The sequence below is a fragment of the Haematobia irritans genome, chromosome 3, assembly GCF_050003625.1.
Source record: "Haematobia irritans isolate KBUSLIRL chromosome 3, ASM5000362v1, whole genome shotgun sequence".
Taxonomy (NCBI): Eukaryota; Metazoa; Arthropoda; class Insecta; order Diptera; family Muscidae; genus Haematobia; species Haematobia irritans.
In genome coordinates, this window is record NC_134399.1 from 16,837,471 (window position 1) to 16,865,249 (window position 27,779).

The following is a 27,779-nucleotide window of genomic DNA, read 5'->3' on the forward strand; positions in this document are numbered from 1 at the left end:
TTCATCCCATGGCGTTACCCGATTTAAATTTTAATTCTAGTGTTTTTGTACAAATATTTCTCCATTATAAGTATTTGTATCTGGATATGCAAACCTTTTATATAGCTCCCAGCACATTTGAAGTAGTTAGATGGTAACACAAATGTTGGTATAAATGGTGGTGAAGGGTATAATATAGTCGGCCCCGCCCGACTTTAGACTTTACTTACTTGTTATTATTATTTTTGTTCATTATTCCTTCAAAAGTGTTTTTATGAAAACCGTTTAGACTATTAAGAAACCCGTTTTTTGATTACACGTACATCGACTGCTGTTTTTAGCAGTCGTTTTTCTATGAGTGTACGTTTGAAAAAGGAAACATTCTCTTTTAGCAAAACAGGAAACTTACTATATCTGATTCCATTAAACAAAGTTTCGAATTTTACTTTCTGTATATGGGCTATGTTATTGGAGAGTTGTACGTCATGGTTGTACCCTGCATGTTAATTTGTTTAGGTGGTCATGGAAACCATAAATAGAAATAAAATCTCACTCTGTCTTGCATTCCATAGAAAATAATAAACTATTTAGATGCCTCGCTTAAAGCCTACAACCAAATTTGATGTTATTGGAAATTTGGATTTGATTCCCGAAAAAGCTGTAGGAGATTACATTGAGTCCAAACAGCAGAAGAGTGTTTGTAAAACAGATAAAAATTTTAATCCATGTTTTCAGTAAACCCCCCAATTGGGATTCTGCTGGCGATTCCATAGAACTTCTCTATATTCGCAATGAACGCGAACATGCCGCCATGATGCGTCTTCAGGAAGAGATGTTGGCAAATGCAAAATCCCAAGCGGCCAGTAATTCGGCCCGTATACAAAAACTTTACAAGATCCATGCGAATTTGCGTAAACGTTTTATCGAGGTCAATAGTTTCATTAAAGATTGTATGGACAAGAAACGTTTTGCTGAAAAGAAAGTGGCCGAAGAGACTGCTATGCATGAGGAAATGAGGGAGAAAATTGAAAATTTTAGGCAAGCATTGCGGAACTTTGTAAGTAATGAAATAGTTGTGTAGCTGAATCAATGGTATCACGTAGAAAATATCTAGGGTACTACCACTAAAAAATAGAGTAAAGACTGGTATCAGGGACGCAAATGCTTTTTTCAATACATTTTTAGCCTAAAGAATGTTGTCAAAATTTTATTTCTATAGACAATTTTGTCATATTTTTATACCCTGTACCACACTGTGGAACAGGGTATTATAAGTTAGTGCATATGTTTGCAACACCCAGAAGGAGACGAGATTGACATATGGTGTCTTTGGCAAAAATGCTTAGGGTGGGCTCCTGAGTCGATATAGCCATGTCCGTCTGTCTGTGAACACATTTTTACAGGTCGCAATTTTAGCCCAATCAACATCAAATTTGGCCTATTGATTTTGGAAGAAATCGGTTCAGATTTAGATATAGCTCCCATATTTGTTTTTCCGATTTGTGCAAAAATGGCTAAAATACCCACCCTTGCCTCACAAAATCACCACTGCTTAGCGTAAAACTTGTAAAAATGACTACAATAATAACTCTAATGCTCAAAATTGATTCAGATTTAAATGTTTCCCATATTTTTTTACTAAAATGTTGTTCCACGCCATAGCATTAGCCAACACAAAATTTAAGTCTATACCAGGGATCCGGAGCGGAGCGGAGCAAACCCTTTTTTGGCCGGAGCGGGAGCGATAGTTTTAAAACCCGGAGCGGAGCGTTTTCCAAAAGAAAAAACCGCTCCGCTCCGAAAAACAAATACTAGTTTCAATCGAATGCTATTATATTTTCTTTTTACTTCGTTTCCTCTGGTATACATTTTGCATAGAGTACCGTAATATTAATGTGGTAATATGACCTAATCTCGCCCGATATGCATCTATATGCACTGAAAAAAATACTGTCGTAAGGCCAAAGATTTCATGTCCTTAAAATACGAATTCAAATTTTGCTTAGCTTAGAAGATGCATTTCTCTAGCATAAAGTTGTTTTCCTTGTCCAAAAGTCGATAAACTTTTCAATGAAGTCGTATTGTCCTTATAATTAAGTGATTTGACTTAAAAATGAGTATCATAACATAAAAGAAAACACTTTTGGGTCTAATGTCAATTTGACTTTAATAATTCAGAAAAATTATTTATGCAATTGTCTTTAAATTGGTTGTCTTTTTGCATCTTTACTACAAAGCAAAAACTCGTTCAAATATAGGCTTCTTTGGCTCGGAATCAATAATAAAACTTTTAAAGTAAAGGCAAAATCTTTGAAACGGAGCATGCTTTTTTTCAGTGTAGGGAGCAACTTATTCGTTTATTCTGTTTTTTCTTCAGTGGAGAAAATCGTCGATAAAGTAAAACGTTACCTATTTTTAAACGCTTTTAAGCTTTATGGCCGAGGTGCAAAAAGTCAACATATAGCTTTTAAGACGATTTCACTAATAAAGTTTTATTCCGAAGGAAAATTTATTTCATATTGGGATACCAAATTTTAAATTTTAACAAAATTTGCACAGATTGTGTGAGATTTATATATATGTATATAATATTTATGAACCTTTATAAATGTCACCCAACACAGTGGACGGATTTGATATGACATCGAAAATGTGGATGTACAAATTGGTGCAGGGTATAATATAGTCGGCCCCGCCCGACTTTAGACTTTCCTTACTTGTTTTTTCCTTCACAAAATGATACTCTTGTTTGGAGTTTTATTATGCATTTATGCTATATGCATTTTGTATACAACAAAGATGCATATAAGTCTAAGGCTATGGTCACACTAGGCAAATATTTGACCAAAATGAGTGTCAAACATTTTTCTAGAGCCATTTTCCAAATATCGTGATACGGTTTTTGGAAAATAATCCTACAACGATAGATATCCAAATATAATCCGAAAATGTCTTTTGGTTTGGCTGTCGCGTCGGATTCTTTTTTGATTTGTGTCAAATATTTGCCCAGTGTGACCATAGCATAAGTCTCGAACGCGCTTTAATAAATCTTTTCCAATTGTATCAAAGCAAATCTTTAAAACCAGTTCCAATGAATGGGCAGCACACTTGACTGATTGTACTCGGAACACAGAGATTTTTTGAAAAAGGTCCATTGAGACTGCTTTCATCATCTCGTCGAATAAATTTGTCGAACATAGCACGGCCTTGAAAGAAATGAGTTTTATTTAAGACGATAAAACATAAAAAGAGTTTTATTTATGACGAATAAGTAAAACTATTTTAAACAGTTTCATTCGAGTTTTTATTTTCTTACTCACAAAATAACGAATTTTTAAATTTTTTTTTTTTGGAATTTTTAAAATTCCTTTAAACATTTATGTTATATCTAACTAATATTAATGTATTATTTGTGAAAAACTAAATTTTTACAACTGTTGGAGTTCTAAACAAAGTTTATGCACCTCATCTTTAAATTTTTTTATTTTGTCTTGGTTGAGATTTGAAACAAAGTATTCTGTTTCTTTTAGGAATTTGTGTAGCGAACACGATGGTGATGGCATCGTTGGGCTTTTTGATTGGGTTTCTCTTCTAAAGAAAACGAAAACAATTAATTAGTTTGTAATCCTATTTAATAATGTTCACTTACGTTTTTCTTTGGTGCATTTTTGACGCCTGGTGTGTTTTTAAAACGGTAGCACCGTGATATAGATTTTGTTTTTTGCACGTTTTACAATAATAATATTTTTTGTTTTGCATGAAAATAGCCCACGGGAAATTGATTTTGGACGGCTTCATGTCAATTTCCACCTCTTCCTCTTCCTCTCCCTCTTCTGGTTGCTCACCATCACTGGTCTCACTGTAATTAAATAAATTAATTGTAATTATTAAATTAAAAACATGAATTATAGAATTATATGTACCATTTGCTATCGTACAGCCTTTTGAATAGGAAGTCCATTGCTCCTTTGTGATTAAAGACAAGGTTTTTTTTTGCTAATCTTGCCTGGAACGTCTTACACAAAGCCTTTCTGTGGTATCCTTCCAGACTTTCCAAAAGAGGGGGGAATTTATTGACCTCTATCAAAAATATTGGCCAAATATATTCACCGTCACGGTCGAATATAGTTGCAAAATTTTCGACTAAAAAGAAAAAACATTTAATTGTGAACATTGAAACAACTTGGTTACTTACTATCATCCTCATTTCCCGCTTTGTTGTCGTCGTCCATCTCCAAATCCACGTCCAAGTCCAAATCTGCTGCGGCTTGAATAGAATTACTACTTATTAAAGCACTTAGTTAATCATTTAATCACGGCTGCGCTACTTACCATCACAACACTTATTGTTTATTTCAACAATTTCACCCTCATCATCGTACAAGGACTGCAAAAGGTCCTCCGATTCCGGGGGCACCTCCATTTCTGTGGGTTGGTTTTGGATTATCATTATGACACTGACTTGTAATTTCTCTACTTACCCTCATACACTATAAGATCCCGCCATTCTGGGGGTATCTCTTGAATTTGATTCTGTTCCATTTTAATTTTTTAGTAACGCTTATTAACGAATAAAAGAAAAAGCGTTCCATCGTTCCAATCGTCTGGCAGTACCAATGACCAAAGATGAGGGAGGTGTAAGTTCCAGTGTTGCCAGGTATTGTTTGATTCTTCCCCCCAAATCTTAAGAAAAAACCCCTAAATTGGTCAGGACGTTTTTCAAAAACCACCAATACAATTTTAGAGTGTACATAGTACAAAAAAGGGGTCCAAAATTTCATGAAAAAAGTCCTTCAGTGATACTCTTTATAAATTAAATTTAAGAGGTTTCTTTTCTGAGGACTAAATTTTAGACAAACTAAACATTCCCTTGAAGTAAACAAAAATCATTAGAGGAAACCATTACAATACTCTTGTCGGGTTTATTTGTTCTTTACGAAAATATAAGAACAAGAGAAATTATAAGCCAAAAATTTAATTAAAATTTAACAGCTAAGATAAATTTAAAATGCCCTTTTAACAGAAGCGTTTGAAATATATAACGAAAATAATACAATTGCACACTTCCATATATTTGGGAACATGGGTTGATTTCGCGCATATTTTTCTCATAATTCATGCTAGAATTGTTCCGAATTTTGTTTAGAATTGCTCCACTATAGAAGGTCTAAGATATTTTTTACCCCCAAATAAATCTCACCCCTAAAAATCCACCTAAATATGGTGGGAAACCCCCAACATGGCAACAATGATAAGTTGTGCGATTGGAGCGCTTTTGTTTTACATTGCAGTGCGGTTTGTTTCTGACGACGAACAACAAGTGAAGAACTGATTGAAGATATTTTGAAGAGCGAGCGATACGTGGGTTGTTAGAGGGATACGAGGGTTAAGAAAAGGTGAGCAATTTTTGTATGGCTTGAAGGTGAACGCGAAAAAAATGTGTGTGAGTTTTTATTTCTGAAGTAAAGCATTGCGTTTCGAAGTAGAAAATTAAAAAAATCTACAAAAATAATTGTGAAACAGCCATAGAAACATCACAAAACGATAAAGGGTAAACAACAACAACTGTATATATAGAAAATGAACAGGTGTCGTCAAAAAATATCTTTTACTCGATAAAAGAAGTCTTGAAAAAATTAGTGCAATTAATAGTTATATGCATATATCTACAGTGTTGTGTATTTGTAAACATAAAACAACATAAAAAAATAACATAAAATCGAAATAAAACGCAAAAACACAGGTGATACTTACAGACCGCTCAATCACTAGAATTAAAGCAATACATAGACAAAGCCAAGAAATAGTCTATTGTTAAATTATTACCTCATATCTACGACACATACGGAAGTATCCAAAGAGTAACAATACTAAATTTTGGTGTAATAATTAATATTTAGAAAAGGGGTAATAACAATAGGAAGCACAGAGGACGAGGATCAATATTGTGGGAGTTGTTTGTTAATGAATATTAGTGTTTCAATAAACAGAAATATTTAAGGTAGGTAAATATCGACTAGATTATGCTCTGCCAGCAATGACGCTGTGTTGTGATTCGTTGTTCAACACCTCCATGCCGTTTTTTGCTTGCGGACGTAATCTATGATAATATTATCTAGGATTTTATTTATTCGGAAATAACGTGAGAGATAACTAATCGAGTTATTCATCACCTACTCTACGCATTACTCTCATTTTGTTTTAGATTGTGTTGTGGCAAACATGCTGAAAATAGCGTCTGAAGGTCTAATGCCGCGTTTAGTGGCCTCTATCCAAGCTACCTCATCCGCACAGAATGCATGTCAACGATTGGCTCCACTTGCCGTCTCGGCAACTCAAAAGTTTCTCTCCCAAAGCCAAATAGCAAATAAGAAATATACAGTTAAAGATCATTATGAATTCGATCAGAAGGTAAGTATTCGCATTTATCAATAATTTGCTTGGTTTTCTATATCTATAAAATTATGCAACATGAATACATTGTATATTATTGTTTATCCATCGCCAAACAATTGCATGAAATCATCATGAGGTGATTGTCGTTATTATTCATTTGTTTTTTCATTTGGGTGGAATAGTTAGATTTGAATACTGGACGTGACAAAAAAAAACGACATGAAATTTACTAAAGTTAACATTTGGGGGACAAATTTTTTGCATTTGTCGTTTTAACTCACAATGACTAATAAGCATATTTTGTCTAAATATTGTGGGTTTAATAATTTAGTTAGAAACCTAATTTTAAACATTTTGAAAAAGGTTATATTTATGTTTAGATAAATTTTTTGACATTTTTAAAATCTACCTTTTTACTTGTTCGAATTTCGTTTTCCTGTTGCTTAGACATTGCCTCATAAAATGTCGGTAAAAATGTTTCCTCTAGAGTTGCTCAACATTCGGTAGATGTGGCTTTTTGGAATTTCAAAAAAAGTAACAAAAAATCACATACCAGACATTAATATCGGTATTCATTAGGGCTGTCATTCGGGATCGATTTTTATAAATTCCGGGATTCGGCATTTTAAAATATAGAATCCCGGGATCCCGAAAATTTCGCCAGCGTCAAAAATTGCTGTTGATCCCGGATTTCGGGACGGGATTTATTCCGGATGACAGCCCTAGTATACATCGGAATATGTATAATACTACCATGACGCAAAATATAATTCCTGTTCTGGTTTACGTAAACATACAAAAGTTTAAATTGTCGTTAACTTGTCAACCAAAATTATTACTAATTATTTTGCTTAGCCCTAAGAACAGTTTGTATAAATTCCGTATTATTTATCATAATGACTCGAAAAATAAAGATTTAGTAAAATATTTTGCGAATTGCGTACACCAAAACAGGGGGATAGTCTTTTTAACCATGATTATATAGTAAAATGTATTGTATTTCAACAAAATTTTCCATTATTCTTATTATATTTTCTTTTTTATCTATTTCTTTTCTTTTCAAGGTAATCAACAGCGATAATCCTGTTATTGTCAATTTTCATGCAGAATGGTGTGATCCATGTAAAATTCTTACACCCAAAATGACTGAACTGCTAGAGAATTCAAATGAAATTGATCTGGCCATAATCGATGTGGAATCAAATACCGAGTTGGTGGAAACTTTTGAAGTGAAAGCAGTACCCGCTGTTCTGGCCTTCCGTAATGGAGTTGTTGTAGATAAATTTATAGGTTTAGTAGATGCGAATAGCATTGAATCACTTATTGATAAATTGAAACGTAAAAATCGTTCTAGCGATGAACCTGAGGCAAAATAGTGCGCGTGTTGTAAATATAGATAAATGCTAATGTTTTCCTTTATTTGTTTGGAAAGTATTGTGATGTTAGAAATGTCATTAGGATCTAATAGAAATAATTAAAACAATATTCGAGATTTTGCCTTAACCACTTTTATCCTCAATTTATCGTAACACACAATAAATCACATTTTTTTATTTGTATTTTTGTTTTTTCGTAAGATTAATATAAGTTAAAAAGTTTAATAAAACAATATGTATTCGAGTCAAATATGATTGTAATAACTATGAAAAATTTTTTTTGCGGGAGTCTTCTACTGAAGTTCAGTCAAACTATTTATGAGATATTGACATTGGGAGGGAGGAAGGCCGGAGGTTTCTTGCGCATACGACTAATAGCGGACCATATCCTAAAATAATAAAGTGGAGGGATCCCCATAATATCTTCTAGGAGTGTGGGTTACATTTGATTTGTATAGAGCCGTGATTGTGCTCCTGCTAGCACATGCTCGGCAGAAAAATCTGTTGAAAAAGCAAAAAGTCTACTGTTTTCTGAAACAATCTTGCTTATCAAATGTCAGGTATTTCAAGAGTCTTGAGGAATACATTAAAGATGTGGACCAGAAACCTACCACAATTTCATCGAATATTTTTTCAATATCTTAGTCCGATCCTGTGCACCAAAATCTTTTGTTTTCATCAGGCTAGTGGCCTTTGGAATACTTACCGATGTGAATTGTAGGTAGGATTACATATCGGTTCAACGATTTTCAATTTAGGGTATTCAACAAATAAGCTGCAGAAGGTTTTGGGCTCATGGTTACCACAGTTGGTAGAATTATTTAGACAAAATTTTCTTTAGAAATAAAATTTCGAAAAAATTTTCTAAAGAAATAAAATTTTGACAAAATTTTCTAAAGAAATAATATTTTGACAAAATTTTCTATAGAAATAAAATTTTGACAAAATTTTCTAAAGAAATAAAATTTTGACAAAAATTTCTAAAGAAATAAAATTTTGACAAAATTTTCTAAAGAAATAAAATTTTGACAAAAATTTCTAAAGAAATAAAATTTTGACAAAATTTTCTATAGAAACAAATTTTCTATAAATTTAATATTTTTGAAAGTTTTAATTTTCGTGTTAGGTCCTACTATCAAAGTCCATTGTGAGTAAGTTCTCCCTATTTGTGGAAGTAGTAACTGAAATATATAAAATAAAATATTAAAACATTTCTTTCAGAGAAAAAACATTTTTTCATACTAGCTACAAAATTTTGATCAATAACTACAAAATAAGATTTTTTTAGCAAAATGTTCTTAAAATTTTGCTAGATTGTTTTTGGAGTGGCAACCGCGATTGGACGTCTTTTGTATGTATTTGAGAGATTGCGTATGCGATTCGATCAAAGTCGTTTAAATTCGACAGGCTTGCAACCATTTTCATATATGAAGTCTATATCATTAAGGAAATTTACATGTCATGGTAGCCTGGGCTTTCTCTCAGCGTTGATCCGAGATCATATTCTTATAAGATGTTTGCATCACTATTCTCGCTTATGTGACAGAAGCATGTCGATAACTTTGAAGGAACAAGAAATCTTAGTATCGACCAAGGTTTTTCTTATATCTTTTTTCTTATGACACGATTACGAGAAAACGTCCTTAAAGATATTTCTCCAGGCGGCGATGTTGAATTGTGGCAAGCTCTAAAAAAATCGAATGTCATAAAATTTTCCTTCTCGGGGATGTCTGTCCCTACATCAGTTTTCACCATGATTGGGGTGTGGCTTGTATGGCTATGACTACAGAAATTGTTGTTGCAGTTCCCTCTGTAGCATTACGAATTTAAAAAAGCGAAAGAATTTTAATATGAAGTACATTTTAAGCATCTACATGCAGTTCAAGAAAACGAACTGCTATACTCTATGAGTCCAGAGTGAATGTTGCTACCCAAACTGTTGAACTGCAAGACAAGAGAAATGGTGCAACTCCTTGCTCAGAAAAAGAGATTAGGCTCTTCAAATATCTAGACATGCCATATCTTAGTTGTTTAGTTAGTTTTCCATAATTCGTTATCGCACCGTATTGAATAATCACAACAATCCACTTAATGTTTTAATACTTTTTTCCTAATCTTTATTAACAGAATAAAACTTACATTCTATTTGAAAAACAATAATTTTAAATCGTACCACATTGCGCCTTCGATTAGTTTTTAACAAAAATTGCTATTTTCAAATATATATATAGATAAGTGTTTTGTATTTAATAAAAAGCCTAATAAGTGGCATATATAATGTAACCCAATTAAAAAAAAAGAGGAATTGCTAAGAGGCGTAAACTTAGGGAAACGTACACTTTTTCTTAACATAGATGATTAGTTGTAGTTAAATATATAGTCGATGGATAATAATATTTATAATAAACACGAGCAATTTTAAGATTTATGAAGCTTCTAATTACTTCCACTCTCCTGCTTATTTTCCTGATATCCATTGTTTTTGGTTTAGCTTACAATATTAATAGAAAAAACTTTAGAAAAATCAATATTGGCTCCTTCGCTCTATGAACCTCTTAGCGAGCTAATTGTATAATTAAAGCAGCACACATTTCAAAGAACTCCATTGTATGGTGACCAGTTGGTTGGGGTGGCATCATACCACTGGTACTTAGGGGTGGTGGTGTCAAACTATCCATCATTACATCATCGCCCTGTTCCACCTCATCATTGGTCAAAGACTTGAAGTCCAATAGGTAACTCTTTGCATCGACCTGATACAGTTGCAAAGACATTTTGGAGTACATGCCATTTTTGACATTTTGCCGACGAACACGTACGTGGTAGGGATTGATAATCTTCCATTCGTAGTCCAAGGCTTTCATGGCACGATAAACTTCCAACATAATGTCATTTGGTTTACTTTGGGAACGTATACCCAAATGCCATTTGGCTCGTTTAATGGGAGTCCCGCGAGCTGCCTTTTCCGGGAAGGCACCACCACCTTGAGCTTGTACAGCCATGGCCAATTGACGCTCCCGGAGAGGAGCAATACGTTCAGGATGGGGCTTCATAGAGGGTGTCAATGATGTACGACCTGGTGTCGAGTTACCAGAGGAAGAGCCTACACCAAAATTAACATCTTGTGTCTCATTTGGAGAATGGGCAACCGGAGGTGGTGATCCAGCAACAAAGAAATTATTGATTTCAGTTTTAGCTGCCTCATCGGCGAATCTCTTGTTGTCTATTATTAAATGGTAAGCTATGGCCAATTGATCATGGGGATCATCACTTAGAAGGGCATTGTGTACTTCCTGTTCCTTTACACCGAATTTCGTGCAAACCTCCGACACTGCATAGGTATCGATGACATTAGAGTCCTGCTCAATTGACGAGGGGAACAAGTAAGAGGGCAAATCTTTTTGGAACCATTCATGTTTCTTGATCTCTTCAATGTTGGCTCTTTTCAGGGGATCCACTTGCAACATTTGACATACTAAATTGACCACTTGCTTATTCAAATACTCTGGAATGGGGAATATGCCAGATTTTATTTTGCGGAACAATGTGGGCACATGTTCATCATCGAAAGGCAAAGTACCACAAAGCAAAGCATACAAAATTACACCGCAAGACCAGATATCAACCTCGGGACCAGCATATAATTTGCCCGAGATTACCTCAGGGGCAGCATAGTTTGGTGAACCACAAGAAGTTCTTAGGAACTCTCCATCTAACATCATATTGGATAAACCGAAGTCGGCAATTTTAACATGTCGATTGTGATCCAATAGCAAATTTTCAGGCTTCAAATCACGATGAACAATCATGTGTCGATGGCAATAATCAACACCTGAAATTATCTGTTGGAAGAAACGGCGAGCCTCATGCTCCTGTAATTTGCCATGTTTCACAATATAGTCGAAGAGCTCGCCTCCACTGACGTATTCCATAATCATGAAAATATCGGTGGGTGTAGATATCACCTGATACAGCTTGATAATATGGGGATGTCTGAAAAGTTTCAGATTCTGTATCTCTCGTCTAATCTTACCCACTACATCCAAAGACTTGATTTTCTGTCTATTTAAAATCTTTACAGCCACCTTATGCTTAGTCATTTGATGTTCGCCAATTTTGACTTTGCCGAATGTTCCAGTTCCCAAAGTGGCTCCCAACAGATAGTGACCGATTTTCACCAAAGGCTGGGGTACACTGTGATGGACTACATCGGCTGCTGCCGAGGATCTTGGATTGGCCATATTTAACTTCCGCCCCGATTAAATAATGACACGAAATTCCCTTTTGGGGTTTTTGTTTTCTATACTATTGCAATTGCTTCCTTGTTCTATCTGTCAATCGTCGCAGATTCTATTAAGCGGATAGTGAATGTGTATCGAGAGTATTGCTAAATTACTCAACCAACACTATGTCGTCGTCGTTTGTGTTGCGAGATGATGGTGAAAAAAGAGCTTCTATAAGCCTATGGTGAGCCCTTGAAAGGAGCGGAGATTTTTTGGTAATTTCTATCCACACACATTTAAAAGGTTACCTTTTGTAACACGATAAAAGCCTTTAATAACGTTGCTAACGTTGAGTTTTCAGTTTTTTTTAGAACGACGCTGTTGAAATGCTCGCAAATTTATTTTGACAATTGGTTATTTTCCACGATTTTGACAGCTCATTACATTGAGGGTGTAACCAAAAAGAGAACGCATTGCTAAGTCTTTTGTCAAAACAAATGATTATGCCAACTACATTAAGGTGGGTACAATTAATTTGGTTTTCACTAAAATTTTAAATAGAAAGTTCAAAATATATATATGATTACACTGTACCAGTGTTTCAACAAAATCTCGATTAATATACATTATATTACGTTCACACTAGGCAGTGGGATAATAATTTTGTCATTCCATTTGTAAAACATCCAAATATTGGTCTCAGACAATATTTTCGTGGTGAATTTCGAGTCGATACAGCGATGTTTGTCCGTCACGCTAACTTCCCAATGAAGCAAGCCATCGACTTGAAACTTAGCGCAAGTAGTTTTTAATAATATAAGTCGGATAGTATTGCAAATGGGCCATAGCGGACCGTGTTAGGTATAGTTTCCATATAAACTGATCTACAGATTTGACTTCCGGAGCCTTTCGGAAGTGCAAATGTATTCGATCGATGATGTTACCAACAACCATACACAATTTAGTCGATATTGGTCCATAATTATATATAGGCCCCATATCTGCATCTTGTTGAAGGATTAAATTTCATCAGATCCGGTTGTAATTTGGGTTGTGATATCAATATATGCTTTCTAATAATCATTCAAAATTTGGTCAATGTCTGTCCTTAATTATATCCCTGCCAACATTTTTTGAATTTGGGGGCGCTTCTGAGAATCCCCACTACGTCGAAAACAATCATATACGACATCAAAAACTCGTCGGAAAAGCGTCGTCACTATTGAGAAGTTGTACCACGCCAAGTTACTACGAAAAAGTTTCTCATCAGTGCAATTATTAGGTGCCAATTTAGATCAATTTCGAAGGACGCCAATAAGAACCCCTGCAAACTATCAGAAAAAGTGCATTTTAAGGTAATTGTAGAAGAATCATTGTGGTCAAGTAAAACACGATTGTGTAGATGTTTATTGATTTGATTAAACATTTATAATTTCATATAAATATAACAGTTTTGGGTTTATCTCATCACATTTAACATAATTTGTTGTTGCATTAATAAAAGAATGATGTTGAGTTTTAAGTAGCAAGTTACATATTGCAGTGTCTATCAGCCAGTTTGTTTATTTTCGATGGAGACAGCGTGCCTGGAAAAATATTTGAAAAACGATCACTTTATTCTATTTGGAAAGTCGAAAATTGTTCACCATATACCTTTCACAATTTTAAGCGTAATATCTATGTTTTCAGAACTTTATTTTCGTTTTTATTTAAATAAAATATAACAAGCTGGTTGCGCTTGGCGTTTCACAAAAAATAAAATGGCTCTTCTAACAGTAGTGATGGCAAAATACTTTCATGTACATTTTGTACTTTTTCCCATCACAGTTCGCGATGGTTGTGGTGACATTTACGAGTCTGTGGTAGCGTTGAGGATGAAATGGAACTTTGAAATGCTGGCAGGGATATAGCCCCTATATAAACCGATTCGTAGATTTGACTTCCGGAGCCTCGACTATATACAAAAGCAGTATCAATTTACCTTAGGTTTAGGTATAGTGGCTTATGCCCCTTGCAGACTATAAGTTTATCCGGACAACAGTGGTCGTGTCGAACATATCCCATATATTGGCCACATTATAAGTTAAGTCCGAAGGCATCGATTAATGGGGTCGATAACACATTTACCAATTATTTGGTCATCAACGAATTGTCGTATCGATTGGACACACTGTAAAATTCTTTACAAACACAGACATTCTGTCCCGAAAAACTTATAGTCTGTAAAACGCATTAGACTATTCAGTCCATTGTGATACCACTGTGGTGAACTTCTCTCTTATCACTGAGTGCTGCCCGATTCTATGTTAAGATCAATGACAATGGACCTCCTTCCCTGCCAGCATTTCAAAGTTCCATTTCATCTTCATCGCTACCACAGACTCGTAAATGTCACTACAACCATCCTACTGTAATGGGGGCAGCATATCATAAAGTACAAAATGTACTTCATACATGTATTTTGCCATCACTACTTTTACAAAAGCCATTTTATTTTTTGTGAAACGCCAAGCGCAACCAGCTTGTTATATTTTATTTAAATAAAAACGAAAATAAAGTTCTGAAAACATAGATTTTACGCTTAAAATTGTGAAAGGTATATTGGTGAACAATTTTTGATTTTCCAAATGGAATAAAGTGATTGTTTTTCAAATATTTTACAGACACGCTGCTTCCATCGAATAAAAACAAGTACTTTTTAATAATATAAGTCGGATAGTATTGCAAATGGGACATAGCGGACCGTTTTAGGTATAGTTTCCATATAAACTGATCTACAGATTTGACTTCCGGAGCCTTTCAGAAGTGCAAGTTTATTAGATCTTGTTGAAATTTGCTACGCGCTGTTAGTAAAGGTCCACAAACAACCAAGCATAAGTGGTCTATATTTGTCCATAAATATGTATAGATCTCATATAAACCAATCTCCAGATTCGACTTCCAAAGCCTCTTGGAGTAGCAAATCATCCGATCCGGTCGAAATTTGGTACGTGATATCAATAAATGCTTTCAACACTAATGCAAAATTTAGTCGATGTTTATTCCCCCAAATAGACAGATCCCCCGATTTGATTTCCAGAGGCTCGTGGAAGATCAAATTCCATACAATCCGGTTGAAATTTTGTACTTGATGTTACCAACAACCATAAACAATTTAGTCGATATTGGTCCATAATTATATATAGGCCCCATATCTGCATCTTCTTGAAGGATTAAATTTCATCAGATCCGGTTGTAATTTGGGTTGTGATATCAATATATGCTTTCTAATAATCATTCAAAATTTGGTCAATGTCTGTCCTTAATTATATATAGCCCCTATATAAACCGATTCGAAGATTTCACTTCCGGAGCCTCGACTATATACAAACGCAGTATCAATTTACCTTAGGTTTAGGTATAGTGGCTTATGCCCCTTGCAGACTATAAGTTTATCCGGACAACAGTGGTCGTGTCGAACATATCCCATATATTGGCCACATTATAAGTTAAGTCCGAAGGCATAATCGATTAATGGGATCGATAACACATTTACCAATTATTTTGTCATCAACGAATCGATTGGATACACTGTAAAATTCTTTACAAACACAGACATTCTGTCCGGAAAAACTTATAGTCTGTAAAACGCATTAGACTATTCAGTCCATTGTGATACCACTGTGGTGAACTTCTCTCTTATCACTGAGTGCTGCCCGATTCTATGTTAAGATCAATGACAATGGACCTCATTTTTATAGCCGAGTCCGAACGGCGTTCCACATAGCAGTGAAACCACTTAGAGAAGCTTTGAAACACTCAGAAATGTCACCAGCATTACTGAGCAGGGATAATCCATGACCATATTTGTTACGTGTGTTTTATTAAACTAAATATGTATTACAATAAGTACCGGGCTTGTATTAAACCCAATACCGTTTTGTTATTGTTTGGTAATACCGCACAGTTTATACAACAATGCCTTAATGGTATAAATATCAATACCGCTAAGGTATTATTTTCAATACCATATTGGTACTTTCGTAAAAAGTATCATATACTTTCATGCTATGTGTACCGCCTGTACAGTTCGGTATTGATATTGTACCATACGGGGTTGGCTAACTATCAATAACGTACGATATCGATTTGAGCCCGTATGGTAATAATTTTTCTATGGTTGTATTTTATTATTTACAAAAGCACATAAAACTATTGTTATCGGGATATAATCACGGTTGTCGCAGTTGGTAGAATTCTATTAAAAATGGTAGATTTTTACTGTTTGGTACATTGGTAGAATTCTCGATGTTTTGGTAGATTTTGCAAAATATTTCTCTCGAACTAAGAGGTAATTCATAAGTAGAAATTTTCTACTGAAATAAAATTTGAGAACATTTTGTATGGAAATGAAATTTTGAGAAAATTTTCTATAGAAATAAACCCTAAAGTCACAAACAGAATGAAGCCTTCTGGTAAACTCGCGTATAATATCTTTTCCGTCTTTTTCTCTTGTTGGTTTTACAGCAATGTTTTGTTCATAGACACCGGCCCACTCTATTACATATAACTCCATATGTGTAGAACGCCGCCAAAGAGTTGATTTCGGACGCCGTCATCTCTTTGGAGCAGTCACAAGGGGGACGATGGAACGGTTTTGAATTTGGCTTATTTTGACGCGTAAACAGTAACAAAACAACACATTCGGCGGAGGAAGTATCTCAGTATTTGTGAGATACTGTTCAATTCGATTTTGGATTTTTCGATTAGATTTGGTTTAAACGTGATCTATACTCGTCAAGATAGCAAAATATTTTAAATAATAATCTAATAAAAAAGAAAAAGTGCCTTCTTTATCATAAATATCATAGAAAAAAATCAAGTGCATTTATGCGTGTGATACCCCAAAAAAATATATAAAAGAAAGTTTTACAGAAAAGCAATAAATCAACGTCAGCAAAGGTGTTGTTTAAACAAAAAAAAAATATAAAGGAAAGAAAAATAATACAATTTTGTTACCTGTCTCGTCGTGTCTCATTTAATAGCATTACAAGAAAATTACAAAGTGTTGGTATTAGTGTAATTTAAAGTGTTTGGTTCTTTGTCTATTTTGTTTTCAGCCAAAAACAAAAGCAAAATCTTATATTAGTGTTAATTGTGTGTGCGTGCGTGTATGCCCGGGACCCAATAAAAATGTCGGGGGAAATGCGCGCAGGTGTGCATTCTAAGAGGTGTTCTGACTCACCTCTCTTCTTGCGATTGCTCAATGTATACGTCGTCTACGTTACCTTTGTATTCATAGTTCTAACTGTGGCTGCAGTTGCTTCGGCATCAGAAACCCACAACGAGAACGAAGACTTTATCGTAAATCCGAAATATCTCGATAATCATGAAGTCGCATCGTTATTCGCGAAACTGCAAGAGGAATTTCCCCATTTAGCGCGCTCCTATTCAATCGGCAAAACTGTGGAAAATCGTGACATGAATGCTTTGGCCCTCTCCGCGCCGGGTGAAGATATCGTGACGGGTGATCTTCTAAGACCATTGGTAAAAGTTACCGCTAATATTCATGGCGATGAAACTTTGGGTCGGCAAATGATTTTATATTTGGCTCAATATTTAACTAAAAATTATGCCAACGTACCGGAAGTGCAAATGTTATTGAATACAACGGAAATACATTTATTACCCAGTTGTAATCCGGATGGATTTGCTGCAGCAAAGGTAAGAGAACAATAGGCTCGATTAAGAGAATATATTGAAATATGTTTTTTTATAAAACGAACACACCAAATATAGTTTTTGGATTTAATCACGAAATTAATTAATCCAATTAACTTTTAATTGAAATGTCTTCAATCACAGAAACGATAGTATCCATCACCCAAGTCAATTAAAAAAATTAATTAATCCAATTAAAACATTAATTGATATTATTAATTTTTGTGATCAATTTTTGTTTTAATAACAAATTGTCGAATCAATTAAATTTTTGATTAAATTAAATTAAAATTTTTGAATTAAAATTTCAATTGGAAATATTTTGGTGAAATTTTTTTCTGTGCAAGGAATTTAGTTTTGGTTCAAAGAAATTTGTTAGTAGAAGATGAAGAATGGAATTTATTATATCCACCAACATAGGATATACGTACACTCAAAAAAAGTTTACTTGGATTCGAAGATTTTGACCTTCACTTAAGGATTTTGGTACACAAAAAAAACATTTTTTGCCTTCAATCACGAAAGTAATTGATACAATTATTATTTAATTGAAATGTCTTAAATCACACAAATAAAATTAATTGAAAGTTAATTGACTTTCAATTAATTGATCCAATTAAAAAATTAATTGATTCTATTAACTTTTCTGATTGATTTTTGACAAAATTTTCTACAGAAATAAAATTTTGACAATATTTTCTATATAAATAAAATTTTAACAAAATTTTCTATAGAAATAAAATTTTAACAAAATTTTCTATAGAAATAAAATTTTAACAAAATTTTCTTCTGAAATAAAATTTTGACAAAAATTTCTATAGAAATAATATTTTGACAAAATTTCTATAGAAATAAAATTTTGACAAAATTTTCTATAGAAATAAATTTTTGACAAAATTTTCTATAGAAATAAAATTTTAACAAAATTTTCTATAGAAATAAAATTTTGACAAAATTTTCTTTAGAAATAAAATTTTGACAAAATTTTCTTTAGAACTAAAATTTTGACAAAATTTTCTATTGCAATAAAATTTTGACAAAAATTTCTATAGAAATAAAATTTTGACAAAATGTTCTTTAGAAATAAAATTTTGACAAAATTTTCTATAGAAATAAAATTTTAACAAAATTTTCTATAGAAATAAAATTTTGACAAAATTTTCTATAGAAATAAAATTTTGACAAAATTTTCTATAGAAATAAAATTTTGACAAAATTTTCTATAGAAATAAAATTTTGACAAAATTTTCTATAGAAATAAAAATTTCCATAGAAACAAAATTTTCTATAGAAATGGAATTTTGACAAAAATTTCTATAGAAATAAAATTTTGACAAAATTTTCTATAGAAATAAAATTTTGACAAAATTTTCTATAGAAATAAAATTTTAACAAAATTTTCTATAGAAATAAAATTTTGACAAAATTTTCTATAGAAATAAAATTTTGACAAAATTGTCTATAGAAATAAAATTTTGACAAAATTTTCTATAGAAATAAAATTTTAACAAAATTTTCTATAGAAATAACATTTTGACAAAATTTCCAAATTAATTTTGGTGCTTGAAGACAAAAAAATATTTTTTTGTGTGTATCCAAAAAATAATAACTTTGGGGGCTGAAAAAACATCAGATTCCCCATTTGTTTGCATTATCCACTAAAGAAATTATATTCTTGTACACATATACCTAAGCGGTACGAAATTCTCATTTGTTCTGCAGATAAATTTGATCAAGTGTTTTCGCAATAATTAAATATAATTCGATTTTTGCTGAACTTGTTTTCTTTGTTCTTTGATGGAATTTTGGCAAAACTTTCTTTCACAAATTAGACAAATACATGTTTGCATTTGTAATTAAGTTTACTCAACAAAGGCTAGATAAATTAAGTACTGGTTTAGAAATGGTTTTGTCAAAAGCATTGTTGGCCCCCAAAATTGCGGGAAGTTAATCTTAACTCTTTAATATAAGCAAGTATACGTGATTTTTATTGAATTTAAAATTTCAGAATCTATTCACGTTTGTGTGTGTATTATTGGTTATACAATAAAATATCAATATGAGCAAATATAGTACTCACGACCAATTATTGGTTGTTACAAATATGGTCATTATAAACAATTTGATCAGGTTTTTGCTCTGCAAGCCTTATAATTGAACCACTCTTTTAGATTGGGTAGTCGAAAAACAATTTGAATCGATAGTATGGTCCATACAATTTAATGTTTGAAGATTTTTTCATGCAAATATTGACCGCGATTGCGTCTCAAATGGTCCATCCGGTTAGTCAAATTTTGGCATACTCTTTCCAACGTATCAGCTGGTATCTCACGAAAAATACTTCAATGTTGTGTTCCAATGCGTCAATTAAAGCTTCATACACAGAAAAATGTTCACGAAAATTTTTCGAATTAAAGTTTTAATTGCGTTTAAAAAAAATATTAAATTAAAAATTTAATTGATTCCAAAAATTTTTTTAATTGAAGCAAAAATCAATCACAAAAATTAATAGTATGAATTAATTAATACTATCAATTCTGTGATTAAAGACATTTCAATTAAAAAAATAATTGGATCAATTAATTTCGTGATTGAATCAGGATAATTGTTTTTTGTGTGTAGCATCACAAAAAATAGTCGAAAGGCGTTAAATCGCACGATCTACAGTGAATCCAACAGGAAGAAAAATTTTGGTTATTTTTAGAAAATTTAGATTATTTTTAAAAAAATTTTAACTACACAGTATTACGAACGCAGCATGTCGTGCCGACTTCACAAAAATAAGTAAATATTTTTCGACATTCAAGAAAATATTATTAGACATAATTAATTTTTTTCACTTATTAAAAAATTAGTAGAATTAAAATTATTAGAGTATAGAAAACTTCTCTAAACATAATAATTCCATGAACTAAACTAAAGTTAAATTGGCTTTAGTGAAATAGAGGGTTCACATTTTTTGAGTGTAGCACTAGAATAAAGTCCTTCAAGAAAGCCAACCGATCTTCACCACGACAATACAAGCTCGCACAAAGTGGCTAAAACAACTGAATTTTTGAGCACTCGAAACATCGAGTCCTGACTTGGAACTAAATGACTTCTTTTTATTCCCGTACGTGAAAAATAAAATGAGAGGTCAACGTTTTTCGACATCTGAAGAAGTGGTTAATGCGTTCAGAATGCATGTTTTGGAGATACCACAATCAGAGTGGCAAAAGTGATTCGAAAATTGGTCTAATCCCGAAATATAAATGACAACCCTTATATTGTCATCGACAGACAATTATCGCTATAGCCTCAACTCACGAACAACGCATACATTCAAGCAGTTCTATTTATAGAGCACAGTGTTGAGCATAAACACAAAAAATCCAAATTATAGCGGATACCACAAAGTAAAAATGATTTCTTAACTTTAAACAAAAGATGCTAAATTCTCAAAATTATTCTTATTTGAAGCTTTTTTTATATTTTATATTTTTTTAATATTTTTTATTATAAGAAACTTTATTTAAAGAAACCAAATTTTTAATGGGTTCCTTTCTTACAAACTACACTGAAAAAAAAAATATTTACGAGATATTAAAGATTTTAGAATGCGCAATTTACAAAATATTAAGGACAAATTTCTTTAAAATAATCACCCTTATTCCTGAAGTCGCCCTCGCCGTGCTTTTTGTCGCTTTTCGTCTGTCGCCACTATTTGGTATTCCGTATGTCGATATATTCTACTATCGACGAAAATCGGTATTCCTGGTGTCGCTTTTTGTCGCCAATATGGTCGCTTTTTGTCGCCGTCAAATTTACCAGCGACGAGTTTAGTGATTAATTTTTGAAGAAGTTTTTTAGACTTTATTAATCGAACAATTAAAAAGTAATTTAAAAAAATAGAAATTGGTAAGAAGTAAAGTGACTAATCTTCAAAAATTACAAAAAAAAAAACTATATTGGTCAAGTATTTACTCCAGCTTCCACTCTTTGAGGAACTCAAGTTCACAAATCTATTTATATAAAAAATGATATATTTATACTAAATTGATAAAAACTGCACAATTAAATTATACGTCTTGATTTTCAATTCCATTTACTTTTAATATAAACCCTTCAAGGCTAATGTATTTCATTTAGCACCAAACATATACAATGTACATCATTTCAAATTTACCATTTATTTTGATTTTCCAAGTTAAACTTGGATTACAAACAAATATCATGTTAAACGCAAATAATTAAAATTAAGTTTTGCACATCAGCTGATTGTTTTATTTCACGATGATCCTTGTGCTATTGATCTCAGCGTCGTGGCCATTTTTATAGCTTTGGAAGCTTTTACCGTCCGTTAATATATATCCACATTATTCCCGCGTCAAATTAAATATTTTTTCTCAATTTTTCGACGTCAGATATAAAAATATTTTAAACCAAAAAAATTTAAATTCATTTTTTGCACATCAGCTGATAGATTTCTAGTGATATCGGCCTTTTATTACCGAGTATTGTAATTGGAACAAGAAGTAATCGTCGTCGTCGCCTCGCCACTCTACAGGAATACCAAATGAATGACGAGACGACTTAACAGCGACAGACGACAAAAAGCGACGGCGACTTCAGGAATAAGGGTGAATGACATTTTAATTACGACAAAGTTTATAATCTTTACTTAAAAAATTTTTTTCATTAAATTTAGGACACAAACTAATCCTATTAGGTCAAAAACCTTTGTTGTTAGCACCTCATTTTTTTATTTATTTTTTTTTATTTTGTAAATTTGCGTCCCTCCGTTAAAGTCGTATGTCTTTTAACTAAGGAAAATTTTCCTTAAAATAAAGAAACACATTTTTGATTTAAAGAAATCGTCCTTAAATTAACTGAAATAATGAATCTTTAGATTTAAGATGAAAAATATATGCCTATATATAAAAAAAGCTTCAAATAAGACTAAATTTGAGAATGTAGCATCTTTGGTTTAAAGTTAAGAAAACATTGAGGTATTCGCTATAATTTGGATTTTTAAACTGTTTGTACGTGAATAGCTTTATTAATATAACGCGAAAAGAAAATGAAAATTCGATAAATGAGATCTGAATCCAAATTTAAATTTTATTGATTCTAGATAAGGCCAGATAGGTCGCTGAAAAATGTCTTTATTTTAAAGAAGCTGCATCTTTGGCTCGGAATCAATACCAAACCCCTTAAGAGAAGGTCAACATCTTTGGATCCAAGTAAAAATTTTTTGAGTGTATGTACACATATATTCCAAAAGTTTTCGCAAGGTTTCGAAATTATTTCCAACATTGAATTATTTTTACGAAACCTACAAGAAATCAGAGAATTATATAAATGAAATGGGCTTTGATTTTGGTATTGTTTTTTTTTTTGCAAAAATTTTGTAACAAAATTTTTTCCTAAATTTTTCCCACATGATTAAGCTATCAGACGGGAGCCACCGAGGTGCAATGGTTAGCATGCCCGCCTTTCATACACAAGGTCGTGGGTTCGATTCCTGCTTCGACCGAACACCAAAAAGTTTTTCAGCGGTGGATTATCCCACCTCAGTAATGCTGGTGACATTTCTGAGGGTTTCAAAGCTTCTCTAAGTGGTTTCACTGCAATGTGGAACGCCGTTCGGAGGTCCCTTGTCATTGAACTTAACATGGAATCGGGCAGCACTCAGTGATAAGAGAGAAGTTCACCAATGTGGTATCACGATGGACTGAATAGTCTAAGTGAGCCTGATACATCGGGCTGCCACCTAACCTTACCAAAGCTATCAGACCCATACCTAAGGCTATAAAATAAAAGACGCAATATACAAGTTTGAATTTTTGAAGAAATTACACAAAAAAATTCTGCAAGAAAAAATACCCGTTTTTCCAAACGTTTTTTTTTCTTTGCTTGTCCTAATTTTTTTTGAACAACTTTTCCAACATTTGAAAAAATCCCGCATTTTTAATTTGCGCTCACATATAATATAAACTAATTTTCTCAGCCATAACTTTAAATTAATTTCATGCAAACGTTTACTAATATTTTGCATACTTTCTATTTCATTTTGCATGTAATCGAAAGAGAAAGTAATTAAAATCAAACCAAGGCAAAACATAAAAAATAACAGAAAAAAAACTAGATCGAAATAGATTACAGTATATAACAAAAGTATGTTGCTCTGTCAACCTTATAAGACTCACAAAGTTGACACATCCTAAAAAAAGTGAAAGGTTAAAGTAACTCCCTCAAATTTCATTTAATATTAACAATAGTTATTACATTCCAAATTCCAGAAAAAAAGTAAATAAGTTTTTTTTTTTTTTTTATTTCTATCACCCTACAAAAAACCTTCCATGACTCAGTCCAAAAGAAGGGAGAAAAAAATCCCAACCAACAAAGAAATGCGAAATCACCAAATGCTCCAAAAAAAAACCGATATAAATAAAACAAAAAAAAAAAAACAAGTTTCTTTCAATCATATCTTATGGTTTTCATTATCAATGCATGTTAAGTGTAAAACAGAAATGGATGGAAGAGCTGAAATCTTGAACAAAGATAGACTTGTGAATAGTATGACCACATACTCGTATGTCTGAGTAAGCCATTACATATATACTTGATCTTTCCATTTTTGGTGTGTTGTCTTCGGACATTCAATGTGGGAATGTATTTTAATCGCATGAATTATAAATAAATTAATTAAAGAAACAAACACTACCCGGCAATTCAGTGTGACAGTGGCAAGATGGTTTCAGTAAATGTGGAAAGAGGTTAGTGGAATTATTCAAACTAAAACTAAACCAGTATAACATATACGGCCAAAACTTCGGTCAGGACGACTCTTATGTACCCTTCACTGTGGATTGCTTACAAAGATCTACTAAATAAAATTTTAACAAAATTTTCTATAGAAATAAAATTTTGACAAAATTTTCTCTAGAAATAAAATTTTAACAAAATTTTCTCTAGAAATAAAATGTTGACAACATTTTCTATAGAAATAAAATGTTGACAACATTTTGTATAGAAATAAAATTTTGGACAAATTTTTCTATAGAAATAAAATTTTGACAAAATTTTTCTATTGAAATTAAATTTTGATAAAATTTTCTATAGAAATAAAATGTTGACAAAATTTTCTACACAGAAAAAAGTGTGTTGTAAAACTGATGCTAAAATGAACTAATATTTATTGCAAAAATTTTATTTTGTTTTAGTTCATTTTTAAAACTTTGTAAGAAATTTTCCCCAGCCCAAAGATTTTTTCTTTATTCCAGGTATGCCTCAAAAATTGTATGAACTATATGGCAGTAAAATGTCAATGACATATAAAGTAGTTTAATTCTAACTAAAACGGGAGAAGTTTTTCATACACTTCTCAAAAATAGTAAGAATAGACTACAACGTTGTTAAAATGGGAATGATCTGACGCTTAAGATTTTTTCTTTATTTTTAGTTCTTTTTTCCTCCCGAGAAAGATGCATTGAGTAAATGGTAATTAAAAATCCAAAAAGGTCGTCAATTTAAAGAATCTCAAAATTCGGAATACAATTTAGTTCAATTTTCGCACGAGATAGTTCATTCCCATAATGTAGTTTACTTTTTTTTCTGTGTATAGAAATAAAAGTAAACTACATTATGGGAATGGGAAAAATTTTTTTTCTATAGAAATAAAATTTTTACAAAATTTTCTATAGAAATAAAATTTTGACAAAATTTTCTATAGAAATAAAATTGTTGTTTTTTTTATTTCAGCTTAAAACCATACATTGACTAAACTACAAGAGTAGCTTAACCAACAGAGGAAAAGAATGTTTGTCAAATTTATTTGGGCAAAGCCCTATAGACTGCAAGATGGTTGGATGGACGCACGTTTCGGAATTACCACATTCCTCATCAGCATCCTCTACTTGCAGCAAAACTATCAACCAATTATCAGAATAAATTCAGGCAGTTTATTAAACCCAACAAAAACCACACTTGAACCCTCCGAAAAAAGGTTTTAGCCGGCTTATGCCGAAATAAATTCGAAACAAACATATCTCTTTTCCTATGCCACTGTCAAATCATCGATTTGAATTCACATGGCTGGGTTTATTTTGGGCGTGCCTCCTCTTCTTTTTCCATTTGTTTTGTTTTGTTATTGTTGGTTTTGTTCTTTAAGCATTGTTGTTGTTTTTTTTATTTCAGCTTTAAAACCATTGCGTTGACTAAACTGCAAGAGTAGCTTAACCAACAGAGGAAACGAATGTTCGTCAAATTTATTTGAGCAATGCTCTATAGCTTGCAAGATGGTTGGGTGGACGCACGTTTCGGAATTACCACATTCCTACTTGCAGCAAAGCTCTCAACCAATTATCAGAATATATTCGGGTAGTTCACTAAACCCAAAGTGAACCACACTCGAACCTTCTACAGAAATACAATTTTGAAAATATTTTTTATAGAAATAAAATTTTGACAAAATTTTCTATAGAAATAAAATTTTGAAAAGTTTTTTATTGAAATAAAATTTTAACAAAATTTTCTATAGAAATAAAATTTTGAAAAAATTTTTTATAGAAATAAAATTTTGTCAAAACTTTCTATAGAAATAAAATTTTCTATAGAAATAAAGGTAAAGGGTCATACGGTCAAAATTTGGTCAATATAAACTTGACGTATTTCTTTCAATTTTGCATTTAAAAAACCTGAACACCCCTCATTTTGAAGGTGTGTGTGTGTAGAATGTTGCTCCTATTTTGATTTTGGAATTCACTCTTCAGTTGTCAAAATGCCGTCCAAGCAAGAAGAGCAGCGTATCAAAATTTTGCTCGCGCATCGCGAAAATCCGAGCTACTCGCACGCAAAGATGGCAAAATCGCTAAAAGTTGCCAAATCAACCGTTACAAATGTAATTAAAGTGTTTGGGGAACGTTTGTCGACAGCCAGGAAGTCTGGATGTGGGGGGAAAACGAAAACCGAAAGCCGCTGAGACGACAAAGAGAGTTGCCGGTAGTTTCAAGCGAAACCCTAACCTCTCTCTCCGAGATGCCGCAAATAAGCTGGGTGTATCGTCTACAACCGTGCATCGAGCCAAAAAACGAGCCGGACTATCGACTTACAAGAAGGTAGTGACTCCAAATCGCGATGATAAACAAACTACGACGGCCAAAGCGAGATCCCGGAGGCTGTACACGACGATGCTGACGAAGTTTGACTGCGTGGTAATGGACGACGAAACCTACGTCAAAGCCGACTACAAGCAGCTTCCGGGACAGGAGTTTTATACGGCAAAATGAAGGGGAAAGGTAGCAGATATTTTCAAGTACATAAAACTGTCAAAGTTCGCAAAGAAATATCTGGTTTGGCAAGCCATCTGTACCTGTGGCTTGAAAAGCAGCATTTTCATAGCTTCCGGGACTGTCAACCAAGAAATTTACGTGAAAGAGTGTTTGAATAAACGTCTGCTGCCTTTCCTGAAGAAACACGGTTGTTCCGTACTGTTTTGGCCGGATTTGGCATCTTGCCATTACGGTAAAAAGGCCATGGAGTGGTACGCCGCCAACAACTGGATTTCTGCGGCGAAGAAGGTGGACAATGTGGCTGTACAAAATCTGATGGCAGGTGTCAAGCGTGAGGCCCGGCAATTCGGATTTGGAGAAGCGAAAGCCTAACTGAATATTTTTCCTGAATGTTATACTAATTGAACTTGAAAAAGGAATTTAATTTGATTTTTTGAATAAACGATTTCACCGATTTACACGCGTTTTCCCTTGACCAAATTTTGACCGTATCAACCTTTATGACAACATTTTCTATAGAAATAAAATTTTGGGCAAAATTTTCTATAGGATTAATATTTTGACAAAAGTTTCTATAGAAATAAAATTTTGACAAAATTTTCTATAAAAATAAAAATTTGACAAAATTTTCTATAAAAATAAAAATTTGAATAAATTTTCTATAGAAATAAAATTGTGATAAAATTTTCTTCCGAAGTAAAATATTGAAAAAAATATTCTATAGAAATTCAATTGTCACAAAATTTTCTATAGAAATAAAATTCTATAGAAATAAAATAAAATTTTGACAAAAATGTCTATAGAAATAAAGTTTTGACAACATTTTTTATAAA

The 27,779-nt window shown here is 32.6% G+C and overlaps 5 protein-coding genes across 8 annotated transcripts in view; 3 read left to right on the forward strand and 2 right to left on the reverse strand.

Annotated features, from left to right (window-relative positions):
• Positions 1–552: 552 nt before the first annotated feature.
• LOC142230774 (uncharacterized) lies at positions 553–1,060 on the forward strand. The gene is made up of 2 exons (XM_075301402.1): positions 553–671; positions 703–1,060. The coding sequence occupies exons 1-2, from the start codon at positions 571–573 to the stop codon at positions 1,058–1,060; spliced, it is 459 nt and encodes a 152-aa protein (XP_075157517.1). The 5' UTR covers positions 553–570.
• Positions 1,061–3,367: 2,307 nt separating this feature from the next.
• LOC142228517 (uncharacterized) lies at positions 3,368–4,873 on the reverse strand. Its single transcript, XM_075298967.1, has 6 exons — positions 4,461–4,873; positions 4,312–4,404; positions 4,175–4,246; positions 3,903–4,122; positions 3,629–3,838; positions 3,368–3,570 (listed from the first exon to the last, which is right to left on the reverse strand). Exons 1-6 carry the CDS (start codon positions 4,519–4,521, stop codon positions 3,408–3,410), a joined length of 819 nt encoding a protein of 272 aa, XP_075155082.1. The 5' UTR covers positions 4,522–4,873; the 3' UTR covers positions 3,368–3,407.
• Positions 4,874–5,224: 351 nt separating this feature from the next.
• LOC142228518 (thioredoxin) lies at positions 5,225–8,001 on the forward strand. Of its 4 annotated transcripts, XM_075298970.1 has the most exons (4): positions 5,265–5,334; positions 5,458–5,530; positions 6,185–6,390; positions 7,440–8,001. In XM_075298970.1, the coding sequence occupies exons 3-4, from the start codon at positions 6,202–6,204 to the stop codon at positions 7,749–7,751; spliced, it is 501 nt and encodes a 166-aa protein (XP_075155085.1). In that variant the 5' UTR covers positions 5,265–5,334; positions 5,458–5,530; positions 6,185–6,201; the 3' UTR covers positions 7,752–8,001. The 4 variants fall into 4 exon arrangements, with proteins under 4 accessions (XP_075155083.1, XP_075155085.1, XP_075155084.1 ...); XM_075298968.1 differs by lacking the exon at positions 5,458–5,530 and having other exon boundaries at positions 5,225–5,375; XM_075298969.1 differs by lacking the exons at positions 5,265–5,334; positions 5,458–5,530 and adding an exon at positions 5,559–5,980.
• Positions 8,002–9,839: 1,838 nt separating this feature from the next.
• AMPKalpha (AMP-activated protein kinase alpha subunit) lies at positions 9,840–12,403 on the reverse strand. The gene has a single exon (XM_075298583.1). The coding sequence runs from the start codon at positions 11,990–11,992 to the stop codon at positions 10,307–10,309; it is 1,686 nt and encodes a 561-aa protein (XP_075154698.1). The 5' UTR covers positions 11,993–12,403; the 3' UTR covers positions 9,840–10,306.
• A 4,247-nt stretch (positions 12,404–16,650) lies between these two features.
• svr (Carboxypeptidase D svr) overlaps positions 16,651–27,779 on the forward strand; it is a 78,084-nt gene continuing 66,955 nt past the window's right edge. The window contains exon 1 of the mRNA XM_075302670.1: positions 16,651–17,677. Within this exon, the coding sequence (XP_075158785.1) occupies positions 17,147–17,677 (531 nt within the window). The 5' untranslated portion in view covers positions 16,651–17,146. The remainder of the gene's footprint in view (positions 17,678–27,779) is intronic.

Excerpts from the sequence above, each read along its gene's own strand:
- LOC142230774 (XM_075301402.1), top strand. The coding sequence starts at position 571 with ATGCCTCGCTTAAAGCCTACAACCAAATTTGATGTTATTGGAAATTTG. Across the intron at positions 672-702 it reads ATTGAGTCCAAACAGCAGAA|CCATGTTTTCAGTAAACCCC; the intron begins GAGTGTTTGTAA and ends AAAAATTTTAAT.
- LOC142228517 (XM_075298967.1), bottom strand. The coding sequence starts at position 4,521 with ATGGAACAGAATCAAATTCAAGAGATACCCCCAGAATGGCGGGATCTT. Across the intron at positions 4,405-4,460 it reads GGATCTTATAGTGTATGAGG|AAATGGAGGTGCCCCCGGAA; the intron begins GTAAGTAGAGAA and ends ACCAACCCACAG. Across the intron at positions 3,839-3,902 it reads AGGCTGTACGATAGCAAATG|TGAGACCAGTGATGGTGAGC; the intron begins GTACATATAATT and ends ATTTAATTACAG.
- LOC142228518 (XM_075298968.1), top strand. The coding sequence starts at position 6,202 with ATGCTGAAAATAGCGTCTGAAGGTCTAATGCCGCGTTTAGTGGCCTCT. Across the intron at positions 6,391-7,439 it reads ATTATGAATTCGATCAGAAG|GTAATCAACAGCGATAATCC; the intron begins GTAAGTATTCGC and ends TTTCTTTTCAAG.
- AMPKalpha (XM_075298583.1), bottom strand. The coding sequence starts at position 11,992 with ATGGCCAATCCAAGATCCTCGGCAGCAGCCGATGTAGTCCATCACAGT.